General features: G+C 40.6%; 1 protein-coding gene across 2 annotated transcripts in view; it reads left to right on the top strand.

Moving 5' to 3' along the window:
- The window catches only part of pard3ba (par-3 family cell polarity regulator beta a), a 178,517-nt gene that overhangs the window by 68,922 nt on the left and 87,888 nt on the right, over positions 1 to 21,707 (top strand). For both annotated transcript variants that reach the window (XM_047355690.1, XM_047355689.1), the window contains 3 exons: positions 8,585 to 8,770; positions 15,138 to 15,299; positions 15,566 to 15,652. In XM_047355690.1, coding sequence (XP_047211646.1) covers positions 8,585 to 8,770; positions 15,138 to 15,299; positions 15,566 to 15,652 — 435 coding nt within the window. The remainder of the gene's footprint in view (positions 1 to 8,584; positions 8,771 to 15,137; positions 15,300 to 15,565; positions 15,653 to 21,707) is intronic.

The raw sequence follows: 21,707 nt of genomic DNA, 5'->3' as shown, positions 1-21,707 counted from the left end.
CCTGAGAGATCTATCCCTCATCTTCAGCACGGTCCTTAGACTCAGGGATGGTAGAATGGCCCCTAAGCACACACTAAAACACTTCTTTAATGTCTCTGTATTGAAAAGTGGATGCGGAAAGCATTACAAGAAAAAATAATCACATGCAAATACACGCCGTACTTAAAAAGATTAAAAAAACTGACAGTTGTTTGGCTCTAGCCTACAAAATATGCCATGCAAACCTTCTCAAAATCTGCTCAATATTCACTTCTATGACCAAAATTAACTGTGTAAAAAAGTGTGAAATTTAAATAATCCAGTACAAGGCAGCCAAGAACGAGAGATGTTACATCTGTAACGCAGAACTTAGAAAGCAGTGACTAACACAATGTCCACCTGAGACAAAAGTAGTGGTAGATGAATTCTCTAGCTGGAGTTTGAGTTCAAGAGGAGAAGAAAGTCATGATGAATATCTGAGAGCAAAGCTTGATGATCTAACAAACTGGTACCCTGTGGGGGAATTTAAAAAACACTATGGGGTGAGCCCAGACTGTAATTCACCACAGTGAGGAATGGCCACCTGAGGCAAAAAATAGTAATCTGCAAACATTACAACTCTGTTATGAAGTGTTATTAACTTGTATTTCACTCTCTCTCTGTTCTCCTGACCAGCATTGTTACTTTGAAAGGTACAGGGATGAGTTAAAAGTACGAAAGCACACCCCACTTAAAAGGATGAAGTACAGACAGTTGTTTGTGTCAAACCCACAAAATATACCATATACTCATTTTTGGATTAAGTTAGGAACATGTTTTTGTCTCCTGTTACATTGTTCCCATTTTATTTGCCAAAATCTTTTCCTACCTACCATCATTTTATTGTTAGAACTTCATAGGCTCATGTATGTTTTGCAATATAGAGACAACAGAGTTTATGATGGCAATAAAGTGGATATTTTTAAATCCACCATTTATGGTGGCTTTCAGGGGATTGTTTTTAAAACGGTGACATAGAGGTCCAATATGAAAAACCAATTTTTCCCATGCACTTTAAGAAGCTTCACAGGGCCTTTTGGAAGATTAACAGGCCCACAGCATCATAGATCTCACACCATATTGAACAGCGGGCTTGGGGAAAAAAAGAAAAGAAAAACAAACAGTAGGCATGAGATGCTTTTTTGCATATTTTTCGTATCTGCCGTCTTTGTTGTCTGAACATCTCAATTCTGGTCTTATTTGACTAAAACACATTGTTCCAATGAACGTCCCAATAGAGATGTTTATGGTCAATTCTTCATCCTTGGATACATCTTTTTGCATTTAGATATCATCTAATGATGTGATGGAGATTTGGAGACCCCAAGATTAAAGTCTTTGCTGCAGTTCTCTAACAGTGAGCTTCTCATCTTGGTCACAGTACTTAGTGCCAAGATAAACACGGCTCTTCATTCGTTCTGGTGGCCAGCAGCTAACAGAAATGGTCTCAGGGTCACATCCTGTTGTACCCCAGGAAAACAAAGTGCTGGATTACTAACGAGAAAACCCTGGAAATCTGGGTAATTTTAAAAGTAAAGTAGAAATAAAGAAATGTTTGGGTGCCGATAATTGTTTTGTTAGAAACAAATAGTAATTAGCGTTTTATTAGCATTATAATATATTATATATAATATAATATTTTCAAATTAAAGATTGTATTATTCTAAAGAAACTATGAGATTATGCTACTGGAGTAGAAGATACATTTTTACACATCTTGTAAATATATTTTTTGACATCCAATAATGTTGTGTAAGACTGTATCATCCAGCAAGAACACTGATCATGTGTCCTAAACACTGTTTGTATTTGTTTAAGTAAATCAAGCAAATCAGCTCATTACTGCAGTTTAACATGAAGTAACTGTTGAGATTAATGGCTCTCTTACAACGATTCGTTTTCCTTGGCTAACTTTACTATAGCAGTTACAAATAATAAATGAACAGCCTGAGCTAATGGCATCAATCAAGGTCTGATTTTCTCTTCTGCAAGATCATGTTTTTTTCTGTTTCCAGAGTAAATAATACAAGATGGAGACTAAAATAAACTCAAGAAAGCCATCTCTGAACTGTATTTGAGTCAAAGGTTTGTGCTCCTACTTCTATACAGTGATATTCACCAGCACACTTATTTTATTTTATAGACAGTGTGGTGTATTTAGAAGGTTTTTAGTTGTGATGACCTTCAGAATCCCATTTGTTTTCTCAAATATTACTAAAATAATTTTAGGGTGAGATTAAGAGTCTCTTTTCTTTTATTTTGAAAGCATTTTAAGGCACTCGTGTCTTTTAGGCACCTTGATTTGTAGTGATAAGTCAAAATATATAAAGGTGTCCATCCTATTATTTGAGTTCATTTACACAGGTACATCCAAAAAAATTAGAATATTGCATAAAAGTGCAATAGTTTTTTCCAATCAGTTCCGAAAGTGAAACGGTTATTTATAGAGATTTATTCCACATAGAGTAAAATATTTCAACCTTTTATTTCTTGTAATTTTGATGGTTCTTACAGGTAAAGAAAACTCAAAATTCAGCGTCTCAGAAGATTAGCAAGTGCATGACCATGTGCAGAGGCTATAGTCCTCGATGACCTGGAGTACCAGACCCGGCCACCTTTGCCAAATGTCTCCCCCTCTCTTTGGTCTCTTTCCTGTCTACCCACTGTAGAAAAATGGAAAATAAAGGCCTCTAGTGCCGCACAAAAAAAAAAAGGCTTCTGAACAGTATGGCCATTTCTATGCACTCATAGATTGGTTGGGCCTTTTCTTGCATGAGTTACTGCATCAATGCCCCGTGGCATAGAGGCAACCAGCCTGTGGCACTGCGTAGGTATAATGGAAGCCCAGGTTGCTTTGAGTTTCAGGTCATCTGCCTTGTTGGGTCTGGTGTCTCTCATCTTCCTCTTAACAACAGCCCATAGACTTTCTACGGGGTTCAGGTCAGGGGAGTTTGCTGGCCAACCAAGAACAGTACCACCATGGTCATAGAACCAGCTTTTAATACTTTTGTCAGTGTGGGCCGGTGCCAAGTCCTGCTGGAAAATAAAATCAGCATCTTCTTACAGCTTGTCAGCAGAGGGAAGCATGAAGTGCTGTAGAAGTTCTTGGTAGATGGCTACATTGAATGTGGACTTCAGAAAACCCAGTGGACCAGAACCAGCAGATGACGTGGCACCCCAAACCATCACTGACTGTGGAAACCTCAGACTTGACTTCAAGTAGCATGAATTCTGTACCTCTCCACTGTTCCTCCAGACTCAGGGACCTTGATTTCCAAATTAAATTCAGAATTTACTTCCATCTGAAAACAGGACTTTAGACCATTGAGAAACAGTCCAGTTCCTTTTCTTCTTAGCCCAGGTAAGACGGTTCTGACATCGCCTCTGGCTCAGGAGTAGCTCGACATGAGGATTGCAACATTTGTAGCCCATCTCTAGTATTCGTCCGTGTGTGGTGGCTCTTCTCTTAAATCAACCAACTTCAGCCTCAGTCCACTCCTTGTGAAGCTCCCCCAACTTCTTGAATGGATTTAGCTTGTCAATCCTCTCAAGGCTGCAGTTCTCCCTGTTGCCCTTTTTCCTACCACACTTCTTCCTTCCACTCAATTTTCTGTTAAAATGCTTGGATACAGAACTCTGAAAACAACCAGCTTCTTCAGCATTGACCTGCAATGACCTTTTGTGGCTTACCCTCCTTCTGAAGGGTGTCAGTGACTGTCTTCTGGATATCTATCAAGTCAGATGATCGTGTAGCCCATGACCCAGAACGAGAGACAGTTTAAAGGCTCAGGAAACCTTTGCAGGTGTTTTGAGTTAATTAGTTGATAATGGTGTGACACCATGAGTGTCAAATAAGGAACTTTTTCACAGTATTTTAATTTTCCTGTAAGCCTTAATCAAAATAACAAGAAATAAAAGCTTGTGATATGTCACTGTATGTGTGATGATTCTAAATAATATATGAGTTTCACTTTCTGAGATGACTGGCAAAAAATATTTCACTTTTATGCAATATTCAAATTTTTTGAGATGTATCTGTATATTAGAAGAAAGAAAAAACGTTTTTTAAGAAGTCACACTTATTGGCATGGCTAACTGTTTCTATAAAATAATTATAACAATCTTTTAATTAGTAAATCTTGGCTTTGTGTTTAAAATGAGAAAGACAAGAGATCGTGCCATTTGATTAAGGCTCTTGTGTGTGTGTGTGTGTGTGTGTGTGTCCCAAGTTTGAGGAGGGAGAACACACAGGACAACCATAATAAAATGTCAGAGTCTTTGTAAGTGTGGTACAATGGGATTTATTTTCCTCTTTTAAAAAAAAAAGACCCCAAAAGGGTTGAACAACCTGTGGGGGGGAAAGGGGCGGTTAGGTTGTGCCACATCAAAGAAACAGACATGTAACAGTGTTTATCATCATAAACTAGGAAATGGCTACATCAAATCAGCTACTTGCCTAAACCTGCTCATATCTGTCATTAGAGGAATATTAAGTTCCAAACAATGAGAAAGTTCAAAACAACTCTAGACGAGGACCCCGAATGTTAGGAGACATGCCAGGAAAAAGCCTCTCCTATCCTACCATTACAAACATAAACATGTGAAGTTAGCTAAATGCTACTGTCTGCTTCAGTCAGATGAGACAAAGATTCAGTTTTTGGCAACAAATACACTAGGTTGGACAAACCTGAAGCAGAGTTGTTATAAGGCAAATTTATCCTATACCCACTGTTAAGTACGGTGGAGGAGCAATGATGCTGTGGGTTTCTTTTTAAGCCCTTTGAAACCTTAGAGTGCAAAGCATCATGAACTGTTTAGAATATCTGATCAGTTTAATTTAAAATAAAGACAATTATTGTAACATTTACAAAGTAATATCAGCAGTGGTTTATAAGTTGTTTTTCTTTTTGTTTTTCTAAAATAAAATCTGTGTGAGATTATGCTCTTTAAACAAATTATTACTTTATTTTAATGTGTTTTTACATCTTCACCAGGGTTGCTACTAGTAAGTGTGAAGGGGGCTGTTTTTACTTCAAAGGCGAGTTTAGAGGAATTTTACAAGACAATACACAAGTATGTTATCCCTGCTTTTCATTGTTTATCTGCACAGAATTTATTTCTAACAATGCTCCATCATTCAGACTGATGATTGCAGTTTGCTAACCTAAATTGTACACCGAGCTTGTTAAATGCAAAGTAACATGGTTGCTTGAATGTACCCGTTTAGCTCATTGGAGGGGCTGAAACCTTAATGCCAAATTTAGTTGCAGTTTATTCAAAAGCCACCAAGAAATTTCACTCAAGACAAAAGCGGTTGCATCAGTGATGACCAGAAGACATTCATATTAATCCTCACGGGAATCTGGCTGTTGGCACAACATTTCATGGCAAACTGTAAAGTATTTATTGGAATATTTTAGTCTCACATTTCCATCTCAAGAGCTCTGCAGTAACTGTGACTAATAAGCATTGTTGGAGGGGTTGCAGCAGCTCCTTACAGATGGATTTTAGAGGCACGCTCAGCTACAGGAGCACCCTGCAGCTGGTCAGGGATCAGTGTTTTAGCTCTCCTTTACTACAGTTTAACTCTCAGTCATCTAACTGTAAAGATGCTTCCATTTGAACAACCGTAGAGTCTCTTTTATCTTCTTACATATAAAGTAGATTTCAGAGGAACTAGCTGAACTTGTGATTGATTCGTTTCAGTGGAGGAAGTATTGATGTTCCATAAGCAGCTTGCATCTCTGTGAAAGCTCTAGGCAGTGCCGTTTTCTTTTAGTCAGAAGAATAACAATAAAGCCTGTGAATTAGCCTCATTATAAGAATACAAAAGGCAGTGATTTTCCCCCACATCTCTTGTAGTTGTTCTCACTGTCTAAGTAATTAAAAAGTGATAACTTCTAATCACAGTTTCAATCCTGTCAGCACTCCTGCTTCACTCGCTGCTCTCATTCAACTCAGCCTCTTTTGTTTCAGGTTTTATTACTATTGTGGTTTCTGTTGAGTGGATGATGGAAGTGTTTGTGTGAGTGAAAGTGTTTGGCAGCGACAGGATGGTGGGGTCATCGTGCACATGGCTGACCCGCTGATGCCAGCAAGACTAGGTCGTCTCACAGGAAGGGAGGATTCCCCTTTCATCCTCTATTTTTTATTTATCCGCTGGTTTTATCCCCTTCCTTTATCCTGTCTGTCAGTCTTCAAGTTGGATCTTTTTTTTCTGCGTCTCGCTTCTCTTCCCACCTAAATTATCCTTCAATCAGTCTTTTTATTGTCATTCCTCATCGTCCTGAGGTAAAGGTGTAAAGCTACGAAGAGGGAAGACATTAATGCGATTAATTGGCAGCTCCGTCGTCGACGTCAAGCGCGGAGAGATCTCATCTTAATTGAATGTCGCTCTCACCGCTAATCCTTCGTGCTTTGAAACCCCACATTTAGAAATACTCACCGACAAAAGCCTCTGTGTGTAATCTCTGTGTATCAACCCCCGCTCCCATCGCTGTCTCCGCACCACCCACTCTGGGGTCTTCTGATTCGGGTGCTGAAGAGGGTGGTCTCTTCTGGCTAAAAGCTTGTTAAAGAGCCATTGCTGATCTGCCCCCAAGGTAAGGGGCATTAGTGGCGTTATTGCAGGCAGTGATAGTGTGACTGGGAGCCACTGAGTTGTGCAAACAGATCTAAATTAGTAATAAAAAAAAACAAATAAGCATGTTCCAAGCATTTCTATTTGGATCACACCACGCTCCTCATTTTGCAGCTCGATCACAGGGGTATTTAAAACCTCCCACATTGCCACCCGAATCCTCTCAAGTTTCTGTCAAGCAGGGAGGTTAAGACGGTCTTTTTAAAGCTTCTGGTTTTAAATAACGCCACACTGAAAACCCCTGTTGATAAAAATAAGCTCCGATTGAAAATCTCCAATTAGACGGAAGCAGAAAATAGATTCTGAGACTTTTGAGGGACAGATTTTGCCTGGTTAATCACGTTATTTTCTTGGAAATAAATGTGAACACCAAATGAAAGTCAAAGGTAGAAGGTCTCAGCCAAAAGAACGGCAGAATTTTATATTTTTGGGGCATTTTTGTTTTGTTTTTTTGTTTTGTTTTTTTAATGGATGTTCAGGCTCCAAATGCAGACTCTTTGTCCACTTGCTTTTTTCGACTGGAATCTTTGGAGTTGGAAGCCTCGATCAAAGACAACCGTATGGAAAAATGTTCGCTTTTCCAAACATCTTGGGATCTAAACCCAGAAAATGTTAGTTACTGCTGTGCAAAAATCACAGTACAGTCTATCAGCCTACAGTTAATATGCACCCACTTGTATAGAAGTGAAAGCAGTGACTAAATGGATCAGTGTGTCAGTTTCTCAGGATTTTCTTTCGCTCCATTACCTTTAGTGACTTGGGAGCTCTGACTCGCACTTTAGCGTTGAGTATCGCTCTCAGCTTGAAGACTTCGACAGCCTGTTGTTTTAATTAAGCCACAGCAGTACAGGAAAAGATCTGACAGGAAAAGGGGCCATAAGATTATAGCGAACGGAGAGAGAGAGCTCATCTAGTTGTGAATTTGCTAAGTTATCCAAGAGGACGTGTTTGTCCTTCGGCTTTGTGAATTCTCGGATCAAGGTGTCTGATGTAAGGCTTCTGCAATACTGTTGGGGCTGCTCAGATGTGCGACAAGTGGGTATGGCTGTTTTAATGGATATTTGTATATTCCTTCAAAATCCACAGTCCTTTAAGAGAAAGACAAATGCAGTTAGAAAAAAATGCACACATGCAAAACCTTCCCCTCTCTCTCTGAGATGATACATTAAGGTGAACCTGCTCCTCCTCCAAGGAGACTAAATTGTGCATTAGCATCCTTTAATGATAGACATTTTAATTTTCTCTCTTTTCCCTTTCCCCACGTCTCATTTTCAGAGCACTGCTGCTCATGGTCATTTTCCTCCCATCAAGTAGCAATGGATGAGAGGGTGGGTGGGTGAAGAAAGACCAGTAGGAAGTAGAGTCAGGTGGAGTACAGGTGGGGGATTGAGAGATTTGTACGAAAAGAGTAAAGAGTAAGGGGGACAAGAAGTGGGTATACCTCAGGGATCGGTTATTACTTTTAAATGCTCCTCTGCGCCACCATCATCCCCTCCTCCTCTTTTCTTTCCACCTCCTTCTTCCCCCACTGTGCTTCAGGAGGAGGTATGAAAAGGTTATTATGTTTCCTTTAGAAATGACTCTCTCTCCATCTGCTTTTCATCTCTAAATGGAATAACCTCTCTACGGTAGCTTGCTTTCTTTCTTTCTCCCCACAGCCACCTTCTATCTGACCATTTAATCCGTCTCTTCCCTCCTTCCTCCATGTTTTCTGGCTTCCTGTGTTAAATATAATCAATGTACTGTTGGCAGACACCTTATCAGCCGCATATGGTGCTCCCACATCAGTAATCAGCTATCATGCACAGGGGTTATGATGTTAAGCTGGCTTTATGTGTATGTATTATCAGGTTTTGCCTTTTTCAGATTTGAGGCTTGTTTACAACCTGCGCTTTTATATCTTTTTAAAAATATATATATTTTTAGAAGGGGGAGAAGGCGAGCAGTCAAGTGATGGAGGATGGAAGGGAGCAGCTGATGTACGAGATCCCGCTCAATGAGTCGGGCTCAGCAGGCTTGGGCATCAGCCTAAAGGGAAACAAGTCAATGGAGACAGGAGAGGATCTGGGAATCTTCATCAAGTCGATCATCCATGGAGGGGCTGCATATAAGGTGAGCGACACAGCAGCCTTAATCTGGAAAACAGACAATCTATAAACAATCACATCAAACTGTGCCTCGCAAATGTATTCATACTCCTTGAGCTTTTTCACGTTTTGTCACGTTACCTATCCAAACGTTAATGTACAGTTAGGTCTGTATCGATTACTCATAAAAAGTTAAGAGATATTTGGCTTTAGAGTAAAATTCCAGAATGTACCTAAAATGCACCATAATCTTTACAGCTGAACCTAATGTGACCTTCTCTAAACCTCTGAATGCACATGTTCAACTGTTCAACGTTTCAGTACTTTTTGGACTACTTGTTGTTCTCTAACAAGGAGCTTAACAGCAAAATTCACAACAGGTGTTTGATCCATAGATCAACCACTAAATGTCCTGGTTCAATCAGAATTGGTATCTAAACAGTCCTCATTATCATGCTGTTCACATTCTGACATCATGAGACCAAGACGACACCCAACAATTAATCAGCAGTGCCTCCCCACTGCAAATAGGATGTTCTCAGACGGAAGTGGCCACTGGGCTTACAGAGTCACAGAGTGTCATTAGCACGTTGCAGGAAGAGCGCTCTGCATCAGCCACTGTTGCCACCACACGAACCTTTGGTGGTGGTGTTACAGTGTGGGAGGTGGGTCTAGTTAAAATAGAACTGCCCCAGACTTGAATGGTACAGTGTCAAGCCCAAACTACCTCAATAACATCATTAATCCAGTCGTTGTGCCCCTGGATGAACAACACAGACCTAATTTCATCTTTCTGGACGACAATGCTTGTGCACTTTCTCCAGACCTGGATCCCATAGAAAACCTTTGGGATGAGCTGAGTTGCCATCTAGAGGCTCGTGACTCTGTACCCCAGAACCTCAACGACCTGAGGGCTGCCCTTTAAGAAGAGTGATGCCATGCCTCAGCAGACATATCGACTTGTGAACAGCATGAGATGTCAATGTCAAGCTGTAATTGATGTTCAAGGGCACATGACCCATTATTGAGACATTGACATTCATTGTTGTGGTATAACCACCACTGTTGTTGACTTCAGTTTCAATAAGTTGAGATGAGGAAATCACCTTTGCCCTGCTTTCACGATATAATATCACTGTACTGTGAACTGTTTCCATTTTCCATCAATTCCACCCAAAAGCCAAGTATTCCTACCCTTTTTTTGAGTAATGTGTATATATAGTGTATATTTAGACACTGACACAATCTTAATGCAACGTATTCCAATTATAGACTCAAAGGCTATTTCATGGACAGGTGTGAGTAATTCCTTCGTTATGTTATTATCACTTTAGCAGATAAAAGGCCTGGAGTTGATTTGAGGTGTAGGTTCTTGCAGTTTTGTGGTGAACAAACAACCTGTGGTCAAAGGATCTGTCCATGCAAGTAAAACAAGCCACCTTTTAAGCTGTGAAAACAGAACAAAATCCATCTGACAAATTGCTTCAATATTAGGAGTGGGAAAATATAGTTTGGTACATCCTAAGAAAGAAAGAAGGCAAACAAGCAAACAGTGAGGAACAAACTGACCTGGACATCCGTGGAAGACAACAGTGGTGGATGCTCCCAGGATCAATTCCCTGGTGAAGAGAAACTCCTTCACAACAGCCAACTAGGTGAACAATACTCTCCAGGAGGTAGGCGTATCAACATCCAGGTCCACCATAAAGAGACTGCATGAAGGTGAACACAGAGGGTTCACTGCAAGGTGCAAGGCACTCATAAGCCTCCAGAACAGAAAGGCTGGATTAGACTTTGCTAAAAAATAACATCTTAAAAGCCAGCTCAGTTCTGGAAGAACATTCTTTGGACAGATGAAACCAGGATCAACCTCTACCGAAATGTTGGCAAAAAATAAAAGGTGTAGAGCAGCTCAATATCCAAAGCATGTGTAAAACACGGTGGAGGCAGTGTGATGGCCTGGCCGTGCATGGGTGCCAGTGGCACCGGGACACCAGTGTTTCAAAGTATAGATGGACAATGACCCAAAACATACAGCCAAAGCAACCCAGGAGTTTATTAAAGCTAAGAAGTGGAATATTCTTGAATGGCCAAGTCAACCATCTGATCTTCACCCTGTTGATCATGCATTGAAGACTGAACCTCAGCTACAAACTGAAAGCTGCAGCAGTAGAGGCCTGGTAGAGCCTTAACAAGGAGGAAACCCAGTGTCTGGTGATGTCCATGAGTTCAAGACTTCAGGCTATCATACCCAGCAAAGAGTTTTCTACCAAGTACCAGAAATTAACAATTTTGTCAGATTACTTTTGGTCACCTGCAATGAAGGGATTTTGTTAAAATACTTAACTTCCTCACATTTTAATGAAGTTTATTTGTTCACCCAACTGAATTACAGCTAAACGTCTGATCTCCAACTGCATCTGCGTTGTTTTATTTAAAATTAATTGAGTTTATGTACAGAACCAAAATAGAAAAAAAAACATCTCTGTCCAGATACACTGCTCAAAAAAAATAAAGGGAACACTCAAATAACATCCTAGATCTGAATGAATGAAATATTCTCATTGAATACTTTGTTCTGTACAAAGTTGAATGTGCTGACAACAAAATCACACAAAAATCATCAATGGAAATCAAATTTATTAACCAATGGAGGCCTGGATTTGGAGTCACACACAACATTAAAGTTGAAAAACACACTACAGGCTGATCCAACTTTGATGTAATGTCCTTAAAACAAGTCAAAATGAGGCTCAGTATTGTGTGTGGCCTCCACGTGTCTGTATGACCTCCCTACAACGTCTGGGCATGCTCCTGATGAGACGGTGGATGGTCTCCTGAGGGATCTCCTCCCAGACCTGGACTAAAGCATCCGCCAACTCCTGGACAGTCTGTGGTGCAACGTGACGTTGGTGGATGGAGCGAGACATGATGTCCCAGATGTGCTCAATCGTATTCAGGTCTGGGGAACGGGTGGGCCAGTCCATAGCTTCAATGTCTTCATCTTGCAGGAACTGCTGACACACTCCAGCCACGTGAGGTCTAGCATTGTCCTGCATTAGGAGGAACCCAGGGCCAACCTCATGCTGAAGGATGTTGCAGGCAGCAGATCGCTCTCCACGGTGTCTCCAGACTCTGTCACATCTGTCACATGTGCTCAGTGTGAACCTGCTTTCATCTGTGAAGAGCACAGGGCACCAGTGGCGAATTTGCCAATCCTGGTGTTCTCTGGCAAATGCCAAACGTCCTGCACGGTGTTGGGTTGTGAGCACAACCCCCATCTGTGGACGTCAGGCCCTCATACCATCCTCATGGAGTCGGTTTCTAACCGTTTGTGCAGACACATGCACATTTGTGGTCTTGTAGGGTTGTAGAGTCCGTCTCATGCTACCACGAATGTGAAAGCACCACCAACATTCAAAAGTGACCAAAACATCAGCCAGAAAGCATAGGTACTGAGAAGTGGTCTGTGGTCCCCACCTGCAGAACCACTCCTTTATTGAGTGTGTCTTGCTAATCACCAAAGATTTCCCCCTGTTGTCTATTCCATTTGTACAACATGTGAAACTGATTGTCAATCAGTGTTGGTTCCTAAGTGGACAGTTTGATTTCACAGAAGTTTGATTTACTTGGAGTTATATTGTGTTGTTTAAGTGTTCCCTTAATTTTTTTGATCAGTGTATATTTGGACCTGACTGTATTTAGTGGGATTTAATTACAACACAAAGTAGCACCTGATGTGGAAGTGGGGACAAAATGATATATGTTTGAATTACCAGCATGATCCAAGTGTTTAATTTTTATGTTCCCTGGCATCTCAGACATCAACATTTCCTGTTTTAGGTAAAGCTGTGAACATTCGGATGCAGAAAGCAGAAGGCCGATTAGCTAATAGGAGCTCAGAAAAGTTGAATGACTTTGGAAGTGTTCAAACAGAAAACAAGGATGTTATGAATTGTTATAATGTAAATAATTAAAATCTAATCTAAAGCATCAAATGTTGCAACCGCCCCCCACCATCAGGTTTTAGTCCTTCTCATTCTTCCTCCTCTTTCCCGTGCATTTCTGTTTCCTCTCATCTCCCCCAACTTATTTCCTGCCTTTCTCTGACACTATAACCCATACCCCCCCCCTTGCCTCCCTTGATCTTTGACACCCATTGACCCCAAGTGGCCTCGTCACACAAGCACTGCTGCAGTTTATCTGTATCACTCAGCACTCACTCCAAGTTCTGAGTGCATCAGGAAAAAAACATCCCATTTCAGTACTTTGGAGATTCCTCCACTTGGCCTCGATATCTGCCCCCCTCTCTTCCTCCTGCATGTGTCAAAACTTCTCCTGCACCCCTCGCCGTTGCTCCCAGATCTGCTCCGCGCGACAACAAGGAACAGAGGCGAGTGTGCTGTTGGAGATAAACGGCTGGTCTGGGATCAGTACAGCCAGACAGCAGCAGCTCCCAAAAGCTCCTTTAGAAGTAGTTTTCTGACAGCTGCTGAGGCGGATAGCGTTCAGACAGAATGGCCTAGTAAAGATCTCCGGCTGGCTGGGAAACAGGTCTCTGGGACGAGATACCACATAAGAGGAGACATGAAGGAGGAGAGACGGGTAAAAAGGGAAACAGCAGATAGATGAGAGTGCAGAAAGGAGCATCATCAAGCAATAAAAAGAGAGAAAGATAGGGGGAAAGTGGAGACTCTCAGCAGGAACACAATACATATAAATATGTGGGTGCATCTCCACCATGTTGATGGATGCAAATGAAAACCAGCTAAGGACTGTGATGAATCTTTGCAGCGCCGCGCTGCCACAGAGGAGGGAAAAAGATCTCCCCTGAGTCTGACTGACACACACAATCACAGAGTTTGAGTGGGAAAAAAGGGCGGGGATGAAGAAGAGTCATGGAGAGATCTAACCTATTTCCATTAAGGAAGTTTTGGGGGCTGTCAGGCCCCAGGCCTCAATTATTTCAAAAACTCTTCTCAAACTTTATCCCTGATCATATCATGCGATCATTTCAAATATCACGCTGGGGAAACAAAATAAAGCTACATTTAACGAACTGCCACCGTTTACACGGAGGAGCATGAAGGGAATAGTCAGAAATCTCAGAAACCTTTTGAGTGGTTTTGAATTTTTGATGACAGGCAAAAACATGTCTGTGTGTGTTCTTGTTGGTGCCATCCCAGTATAGATTTAAGGTCAGCCAAGGCGGTGCCATGTTAATGAGGGGGTCAAAGGTCAGCACTGACCATAATGGGGCGTTCATGACTCCACACACACTCACTTCAGTCTGTCTTGGAGCCTCTTCATCATTATTATTCTTGTTTTTCCCTTTACCTCCTGACTTGCTCTCTTCATTTGTTGCCCTCCTTCTATCCCTTCCTCCCTCTGTCCCTGCAGGGCAGTACTCTGCGTTGCCTCTCTTCAAAAGGCTGCTATTTAAAACACTTAGAAGTGATTTAGTGCCCACAGAGGCTATTCCATTAGCTGCTCTATGTATTTATCATGGCTCTCCCACTCTCAGTAGATTGCTACCTCCACAATTTTCTTGCCTTCTCCCACCCTTTTTTCATTTTCTTTTCTCCCTCTGTATCTCTCAATCACACACACACTTATTTATCCAGTTTCTAACTTCACTTTATTCTTGTCCTGTCCCGTTTATCTCATTTTACGTCCTACGTAACACTGGCAATCTTTACTTTTTGTTTTTGTCCAAATTGCAGTTACAGCTGCAAGTTTTTGGGGTGTGTCTCTACCACAAAAAGTGAAGCAGTTTTAACTTCTCATTGGTCTGACTTCTGCATTTATCACTGTTCAGATGGTGGGTTCAAGGTGATGTGTATTTAGTTTTCCTTAACACACAGCATTCTGCATTTAGACCAGAAGGTTACATTTTTGCCGTCTAGCAGAGCACCTGCTAGATGCATCCACATGTTTGCTGTGTCCTCTATATGGAAAGAGGCAAGCTGCATACAGGATGACTTAGGAACTCCTTTCTACAATAGCTTTTCTTTCTGCTCTTATATAACAGCCAGATTTTTGAGGTGTGTGACTTCTAGTGTCCTTTCATCAGATTTTCTTACTAGCACCGTTGATCTTTGTAGCTCCTCCAGAGCTACTATTTCTCCCTTGGTTGATTATCTGATTAATGCTCTCCCTGCCCAGCCTGTCAGTTTAGCTGGACATTATTGCACTACTTTGTTCTGGTTTATCTTATAAAATCCCAATAAAATACAATGCATTGTGACTACCTTCGCTGTATTACGTAAAAACAGCTGCCATTGCCTTATAAATCATCGTTTTACTTTCGATAGAATGAAAAAGCAACATAAAGACACCATTAGCCTTGTTTTTTAATTAGATATTACTTTTGCATCTTTTTTACGCAATAGGACGGCCGGCTAAGAATAAACGACCAACTGATCGCTGTGAATGGCGAGTCGTTGCTTGGGCGCTCTAACCACGCTGCCATGGAGACACTGAGGCGGTCCATGTCATCAGACGGGAACATGCGGGGCACCATCCAACTTGTTGTCCTCCGGGCTTCTACACAGGTGCGGTTAAACTTGGCTTGTTCTGCTGCTGAGAACTAAAAGATCAAGTAGGAAGCTTTATTCCTGTCAGTATAAATCTGTATGTACAAGATGTTTATGTTTAGACAGAAACATTAAAAGAAAGAACCCTGGTGGAAAGCTGACAAGTCAGCAGTCTTCACATAATTGTGTAGGACATAAACAGGACATATTAAGCCATAAACATTTGTTGATGATCTAATTCATGGAGGTGTCACCTAAATTTAACATCTTCATCTTTTTTCCAGGCAGGTAGTGGCAACTCTGCATTAAGAACAGCAACAAACACCAACTCCAACCATCGACCCAACGTCAAAGCCGGCTCTAGCAATCAGGTACGGGTCGGTGACCTCTGCCATCAGCAGCCAGCTTTACCTCGCCACTCCTCCTCCCTCCTCCCAACACTCAGGAGGAGAGTGTCTGAGCCGCTGACTCATAGCCACATTCAGCGCTGCAGACAAAGGCCAGAGCAGATGAACACCTATGGGTTCAAACATACAAACGCATGTCGGGGTTTCGATGATGAAAAGAGGGATGCACAATACGCTGTACACAGATCAAACACCATAAATAAGTTTGGGTTCGTCTCAAACAGTCGGCCCCCGGGCAACTTAAACAGGGGAAGGTATGACTCTGAACATACTCGCAGCCGTATGTTTGCAGACACACATCAGGGTCGCATCAGACTCGATAAAACGCATGCTTGCGCTGCTGTCGACTCCGAGGGAAACATGCAACGTCACGCAGACAAGTCCAGACACACACGCAGCCGTACTCTGGACGACATCCACACACAGGACGGTATTCAGAGCAGCAGGTACATTGAAAACATCCGAGCGATGGCGGGGCAGATGTACGGGGACTCGCTCTCGCACAGCAGGATAACCAGCCGCCATCACACCACCAGCAGCACACACTCACATCACACTCCTCACTACCGTGTCGCCACGAGAAAACACACGCAGCTCTCAGTTGGGCTCTGAAACACTTTCTGAAATAACACATTTGCAAACAAATCCTGGATTGGATCCAGCTTTGTGACCATTATTAGTCTATAACAGGAACAATATGAATGTAAGTTTTTATATTTCTTAGTCCAAGATCTCTATGGCAACTTCACTTACAGTAACATAAAGTTAGCTCAGGTTTTCTTACAAATATCACTTATTATTCAGACTACTTCTGTTTTCTGTCATATTGCTTTGACAATTAAACTTTACTGGGTTTTCCACGGACTGTAAGGGATGTTTCTGCCTTTTCCTGCTTTTTAAACTTTTGTACTGCCTTTCTCTGTTTAATTTTCATATTTATTTAATGAACCGTCTGTTTGCTTTCCTCTCACCTGCTTGTTTCTTCTTTAAATAAAGCTAATCTGAAGCCTCCTGCATGCCTGTCTGTCTGCATTTCTGTTTGGTTTGCAGATACTTCCTTCTGCTTCTGTTCTGTTTGTAAAATGATATTGGGTTTGCTGATCCCTTCTTTCCACTGGGCTCTCTTGTTTTCTTCTCTTCCTCATGTTTAGTACCCGTTGCTTGCATAATTACAACCTAATGTCAAATTCCTTTTGGGAAATTACCACTAACTCAAGAAAACCCAATGATTTCAAGTCTATTATTGAATGATTAATATTTTATAGGACTATCTAATTTAGTTGAACAATTAATGAGTTCAGCCTGTATCAATAATGTGAAGGGATCAAAACACAACAGTTACAAGCTCTATTCACAACCATAAATCAGAAAATACTAAAAGAGCAGAGATGCATCACTAATTAACTTGCTTTGCTCATGCTTTTATTTGTAAATATGAATCTATTCTTGGATTTCATTCAAGACATTAAGTAAAATGTTGGCATGGTCACTATTTTTAGAACACAGTTCTAGAGGTTAAAGTTGCAAGTTGCAATTTTCTTACTAGGTTTAGCTGCAAATTCTCAAATTATAATGTCCAATCCAAATGACTACTACATCTGAACAGCTCTTTGCCTTTTTATTATGTTAAAACCTTGGTCTTATTTGTGTCCTATTGGGATACGCAGCCTAGAAGCTATGTGAAAACAAGGGGTGGTGTGATATGATCTTGCTTCATCTCAAAAAGTGTTGATTTATGTAAATGTATTCAAAAAGTGTAATTTATAATATGTAAACAGACTAATATATTTAGTTTTTATTTTTGTTAATTTAGATGATTATGGCTCACAGGTAATGAAAACACAAAATTCAGGTTCCCATACAATGAACAAGGTTTGGACTGAGACTGCAGGCGGTTCTCCAAGAGCCACCACACACATCCAGGACATGGGCTACAGCTGATGTGTTCCTCTGAGGTTCTAGGTCCTCTTTTCAGATGCCTTTCATTTGGACATTAGTTTGCTAGATTCTGGAGTAAGACTGGAGAGGAGCAGAATTAAGGGTATTTGAGATTATTTGATGTGATTTGCGGAGCTCTTGAATGTCCCTCTTCAAAATATCTTGTTTTGCAACAATGGTGGAAAACAACTGAGGATGCATGCCTGTTTTTCAGTTCCTGTATAATTTGTTGACATTTTTGGAAAATCTTCACGTGTTTTTTGGTCTTTAATAGTTTTATGATGCAGTCAATCATTCCCTTTGTTGTTTTGTACCATTGTTGAACAACCTCCCCCCTATAGAAGGGACAAATACGATGAGTGGCGTGATCTGAAATATACTATATCAGGAATATAAATCGTTATTGCAAGAAAGTGGCCCTCAGTGAATGATGCTGAATAATAATCCTCTAAACTCCACACAGAATTAAATCTAGACTTTTTGATGCACCTTAGAGTTTTAAATGGTATTTGTGAATGTAACTCTCTGACAAAGGTTTCAGTTGTACCACCCATATTTTGTCCATTAGGTTTTATCTGTTAGGGATGAGTGTCGGTTAATTCATGCAGGTGAATCTGATTTGAAGTGTGAGGCTTAAATTTATCCTACACCTTTACTCTAAAATGGTTCCAGATTCTTTCAGTTGTTGAGTTACATTGTTGTTTCTCCTCAGAGACGTATAGGTAGTGGTTTTATACCAAATAATTCAAAGTCCCAAGTCATCTCATGCACTATATAAGATACAAAAGTCAAATTTACATTTAATTATATAGAAAATTTTTATTCTGTTCAGTTCACGCCAAATGATTCCAGTCCAATCTAAAGATACGTTGAAATTCAGATCCAGTTTTATGCCGTGCAGTTCAGTCCTATTTTAGTACAATACGATCAGATTCAGTTGATTATTGTGGGAAAATTGGTAAAAAAAATAATCTCCATAAGCTCAGGTGATTGGATCTAGTAACTGACTTTTCAGCAATCCTCTTTCCTGAGCAAGCAGGTGGAGAGGAACCACCTCTAAAAACCTCTACGATGCAGTAGATCTCTCCAATAAGAAGACGGTGATTAACACAGGAGGACTGAGCAGGGTGTACCTTTTTTATGACAAAGAGAAACAACAATACACAATTTATTAAGTCCGTCCACAAAACACACACATTGAGTCAGGAGTACTTTCTATGGAAAACAAAAACATCATGCAAACATATTGGCAGCTCTATTTATAAATAATACATAAATGGAGAGTAGCAGGAGGTAAGATGATCTCCAAGTAACCTCAGCCTATAGGATCATAATTAAAGATTTATATTCAAACAGTACGATTTTAAGAAAATGAAGTTTTATGCTTCCTAAAATATACCAGGCTGTCCGCCAGACGATCTCACACATTTTAAACATATTTTATGGCTTTGTCTTATTAAAGTCCATAAACTAACCTGAAATGAGTGATTTTTCAACTTATGAAAGAACAGGAAGTTAACCTAACAAAACCTAGAATAATTTCTTTTCATACTGTCTGTAAAAACATAATGTTCCTGTTTTATCAAAGAGCAACTTTCATTTTATCTAAACTTCTCAATTCTATTCAACCTTGATGAATCCTACACTGATTGTCGGTCACATCTTCTGCCTGAAAGCACGCTGAAGACCTGCACGGTCCAAATGAGCAGGAACATATCAGGCATAACAAACGGGAAAAAATGTCTGCTTTTGGTTCCGTCTCTCTGCTGAACTCTGCGTTGAACCCTGAATGATTATTTCAAAGGCTTAAAAGGATGTGTCACAGCAGTTAGAGCAGATGCTCGGTAATAATGTGTGGAAGCAAGTAGTGAAATGGGAGGGCTCCAGGGTTGACTGAGGTTGACCTGCCCATTGTGGCATTTACATCTCATCTGCAGCCTGCGTTTGTGTCTTTGTTAGTCAATCAAGTCGTTGGATAAATGCTCTCAAACACAGTTCAAAGTTCAATACATATCTGCATAGCTCTGTAGGACCTTTTGATGAAGTCCCTCAGTGTCCCTGTCTGTCTGGAGCTGGGGGCTTAACCCTCTGCAGAGAAATAAAGGTATAGGTATTTACAGTGCCTTGCAAAAGTATTCACACCTCTTGGCATTACATTCTTTAATGTATTGTTTGGGATTTTATTTGATAGAGCAACACAAATTGGTGCATGATGAAGGAAAAGGATACGTAATTTTCAAAGGATTGCAAAATAACTTTTTATTCCTGACCTTTTTGCACATTTTTCCATTATACATATGCAAACCTATGCGAACATATGTATTTTATTGGGATTTGATTAGGTAGACCAACACAACTGTGTGTGACCAACACAAGTGTATAACTGTGAATTAGAAGATGGATAAAACCTGGATGTTCTCACACACATTTTTTTACCCAAAAATAAAATCAAGTACAACCAGCTGCCTTTATAAGCCACCTGATTATTAAACGGGGTCCAGCAGTGTGTAATTTAATCAAGCTGTTCTGTGAAGGCAAAAGACATGTATACAAATGTAATCATAACGACTAAAAACAGCAGAAAAGTTTCTGGTCACCAGATAAAACCTTTTGGCCTACATGCAAAACTCTGTGTGGCAGAAATTGAAGACTGCACTTTACACAATTCATAGTGAAACATGGTGGTGGCAGCATCATGCTGTGGGGATGATTTTCTTCAGCAGGAGCAGGGAAACTGGCCAGATTTAATACTGGGGTGGAGGGTTACCTTCAAGAGACAACAGCCATAAAGCAAGAGCTACAAAAAATGGATTGGATCAATGTGTGTTATAGTGTTAGAACGTCCTAGTCAAAGTCTAGGTGTAAATCCAAATAAATATCAATGAGATCCTTAAATCTTGGATCACTGTTTAATTATTAGATGACCTCTGAATAATATTGATTGGATTGGATGTTATTTAGGGAATCAGGGTGAAATGGGACAAACACAGATTTCCATAATAAATTGAGGTTTTTATTTGCAAAGAAAATCCGAACTCTGAAGCAATGTTCTTTCCACTTCATAGTTACACACTTTTTGGTGTTGGTCTGACCCAATATCACGAAAACATTTATTGAGGTCCATGTTTGTATCATGACGAAATGTGATAAAGTTCATGGTATGAATAGTTTTGCAAGGCATGATCTCAGAGCTATTGTTTCTGTCTCATTAAAAGTGTAGAGATTTCAAATTCAGAAATTATGAAGACATTTTCTTCCCTCCATCTACCTCCTCCATAAACCTCTTGAATGCTTCCGTTTGCTAAGGCGGACTGCAAACACGGACCCACTCCCCCAGCCCGCCTCATGTTCACTTATTGTTATGGGATTAAGATATTTGACTGGCTGTCTGCCTCACTGCTTCAAAGGCCTCAGACTGAGGGACGAATGGGTAGATGCGGGGATAGCTGCAGGGATGGGAGGGGGGGGTGGGGCTATGATAGGATTTATGTGTCACTGACAGATGCAGGAGGACTGTCACAAGTTACATGTAAATGCTTCATGCAGACATATATGAAGTCAGTGTGATTGACAGCAGAGTGATATGATGGTATATTAAGATGCGTGCCTGCTGCTAATGATACCTCAGGGACTGCATGACACTGGAGATGCTCCCCCACTCCCTGCTTTAATACCAGGAAGCTACTAGAACATCTTTCATTACTCGGCACTGTTTCTTAGGCCTACATTTTACTTTAAAAAGGTGGGTTTGGGTATTAGACAGCTGTGGCTCCCGTCTCTTTGACCAGAGAAAGCTGCTTTCATCTTCCACCAGCACCGATTCCCATCAGCTCCGCTAGTCCCAATATGTGATAGGGGGGGTTCTTTGTAGTGCTGGATAGCTGTTTGATAATGTGCCTGCCAATGCTCTCAGGAGTTTTTTTTTTTTTTTTAAACATTTAGCAGAAACTGATGTTTGTATTCATTAAAAGAAATGCCAGATTTGGATTTAAATGAGAATTTCCAGTGATAAGATGTGCTAAGATGTTCCAGCGTTAATCTGTCACCAGTTTGTTTCAGCAGTAAAATCGGCTGATTGGTT

The sequence above is a fragment of the Girardinichthys multiradiatus genome, chromosome 24 (genome assembly GCF_021462225.1).
Source record: "Girardinichthys multiradiatus isolate DD_20200921_A chromosome 24, DD_fGirMul_XY1, whole genome shotgun sequence".
NCBI lineage: Eukaryota > Metazoa > Chordata > Actinopteri > Cyprinodontiformes > Goodeidae > Girardinichthys > Girardinichthys multiradiatus.
The sequence above is the reverse complement of the archived record's forward strand: the minus strand, read 5'-3'. Positions and strand labels throughout refer to the sequence as shown.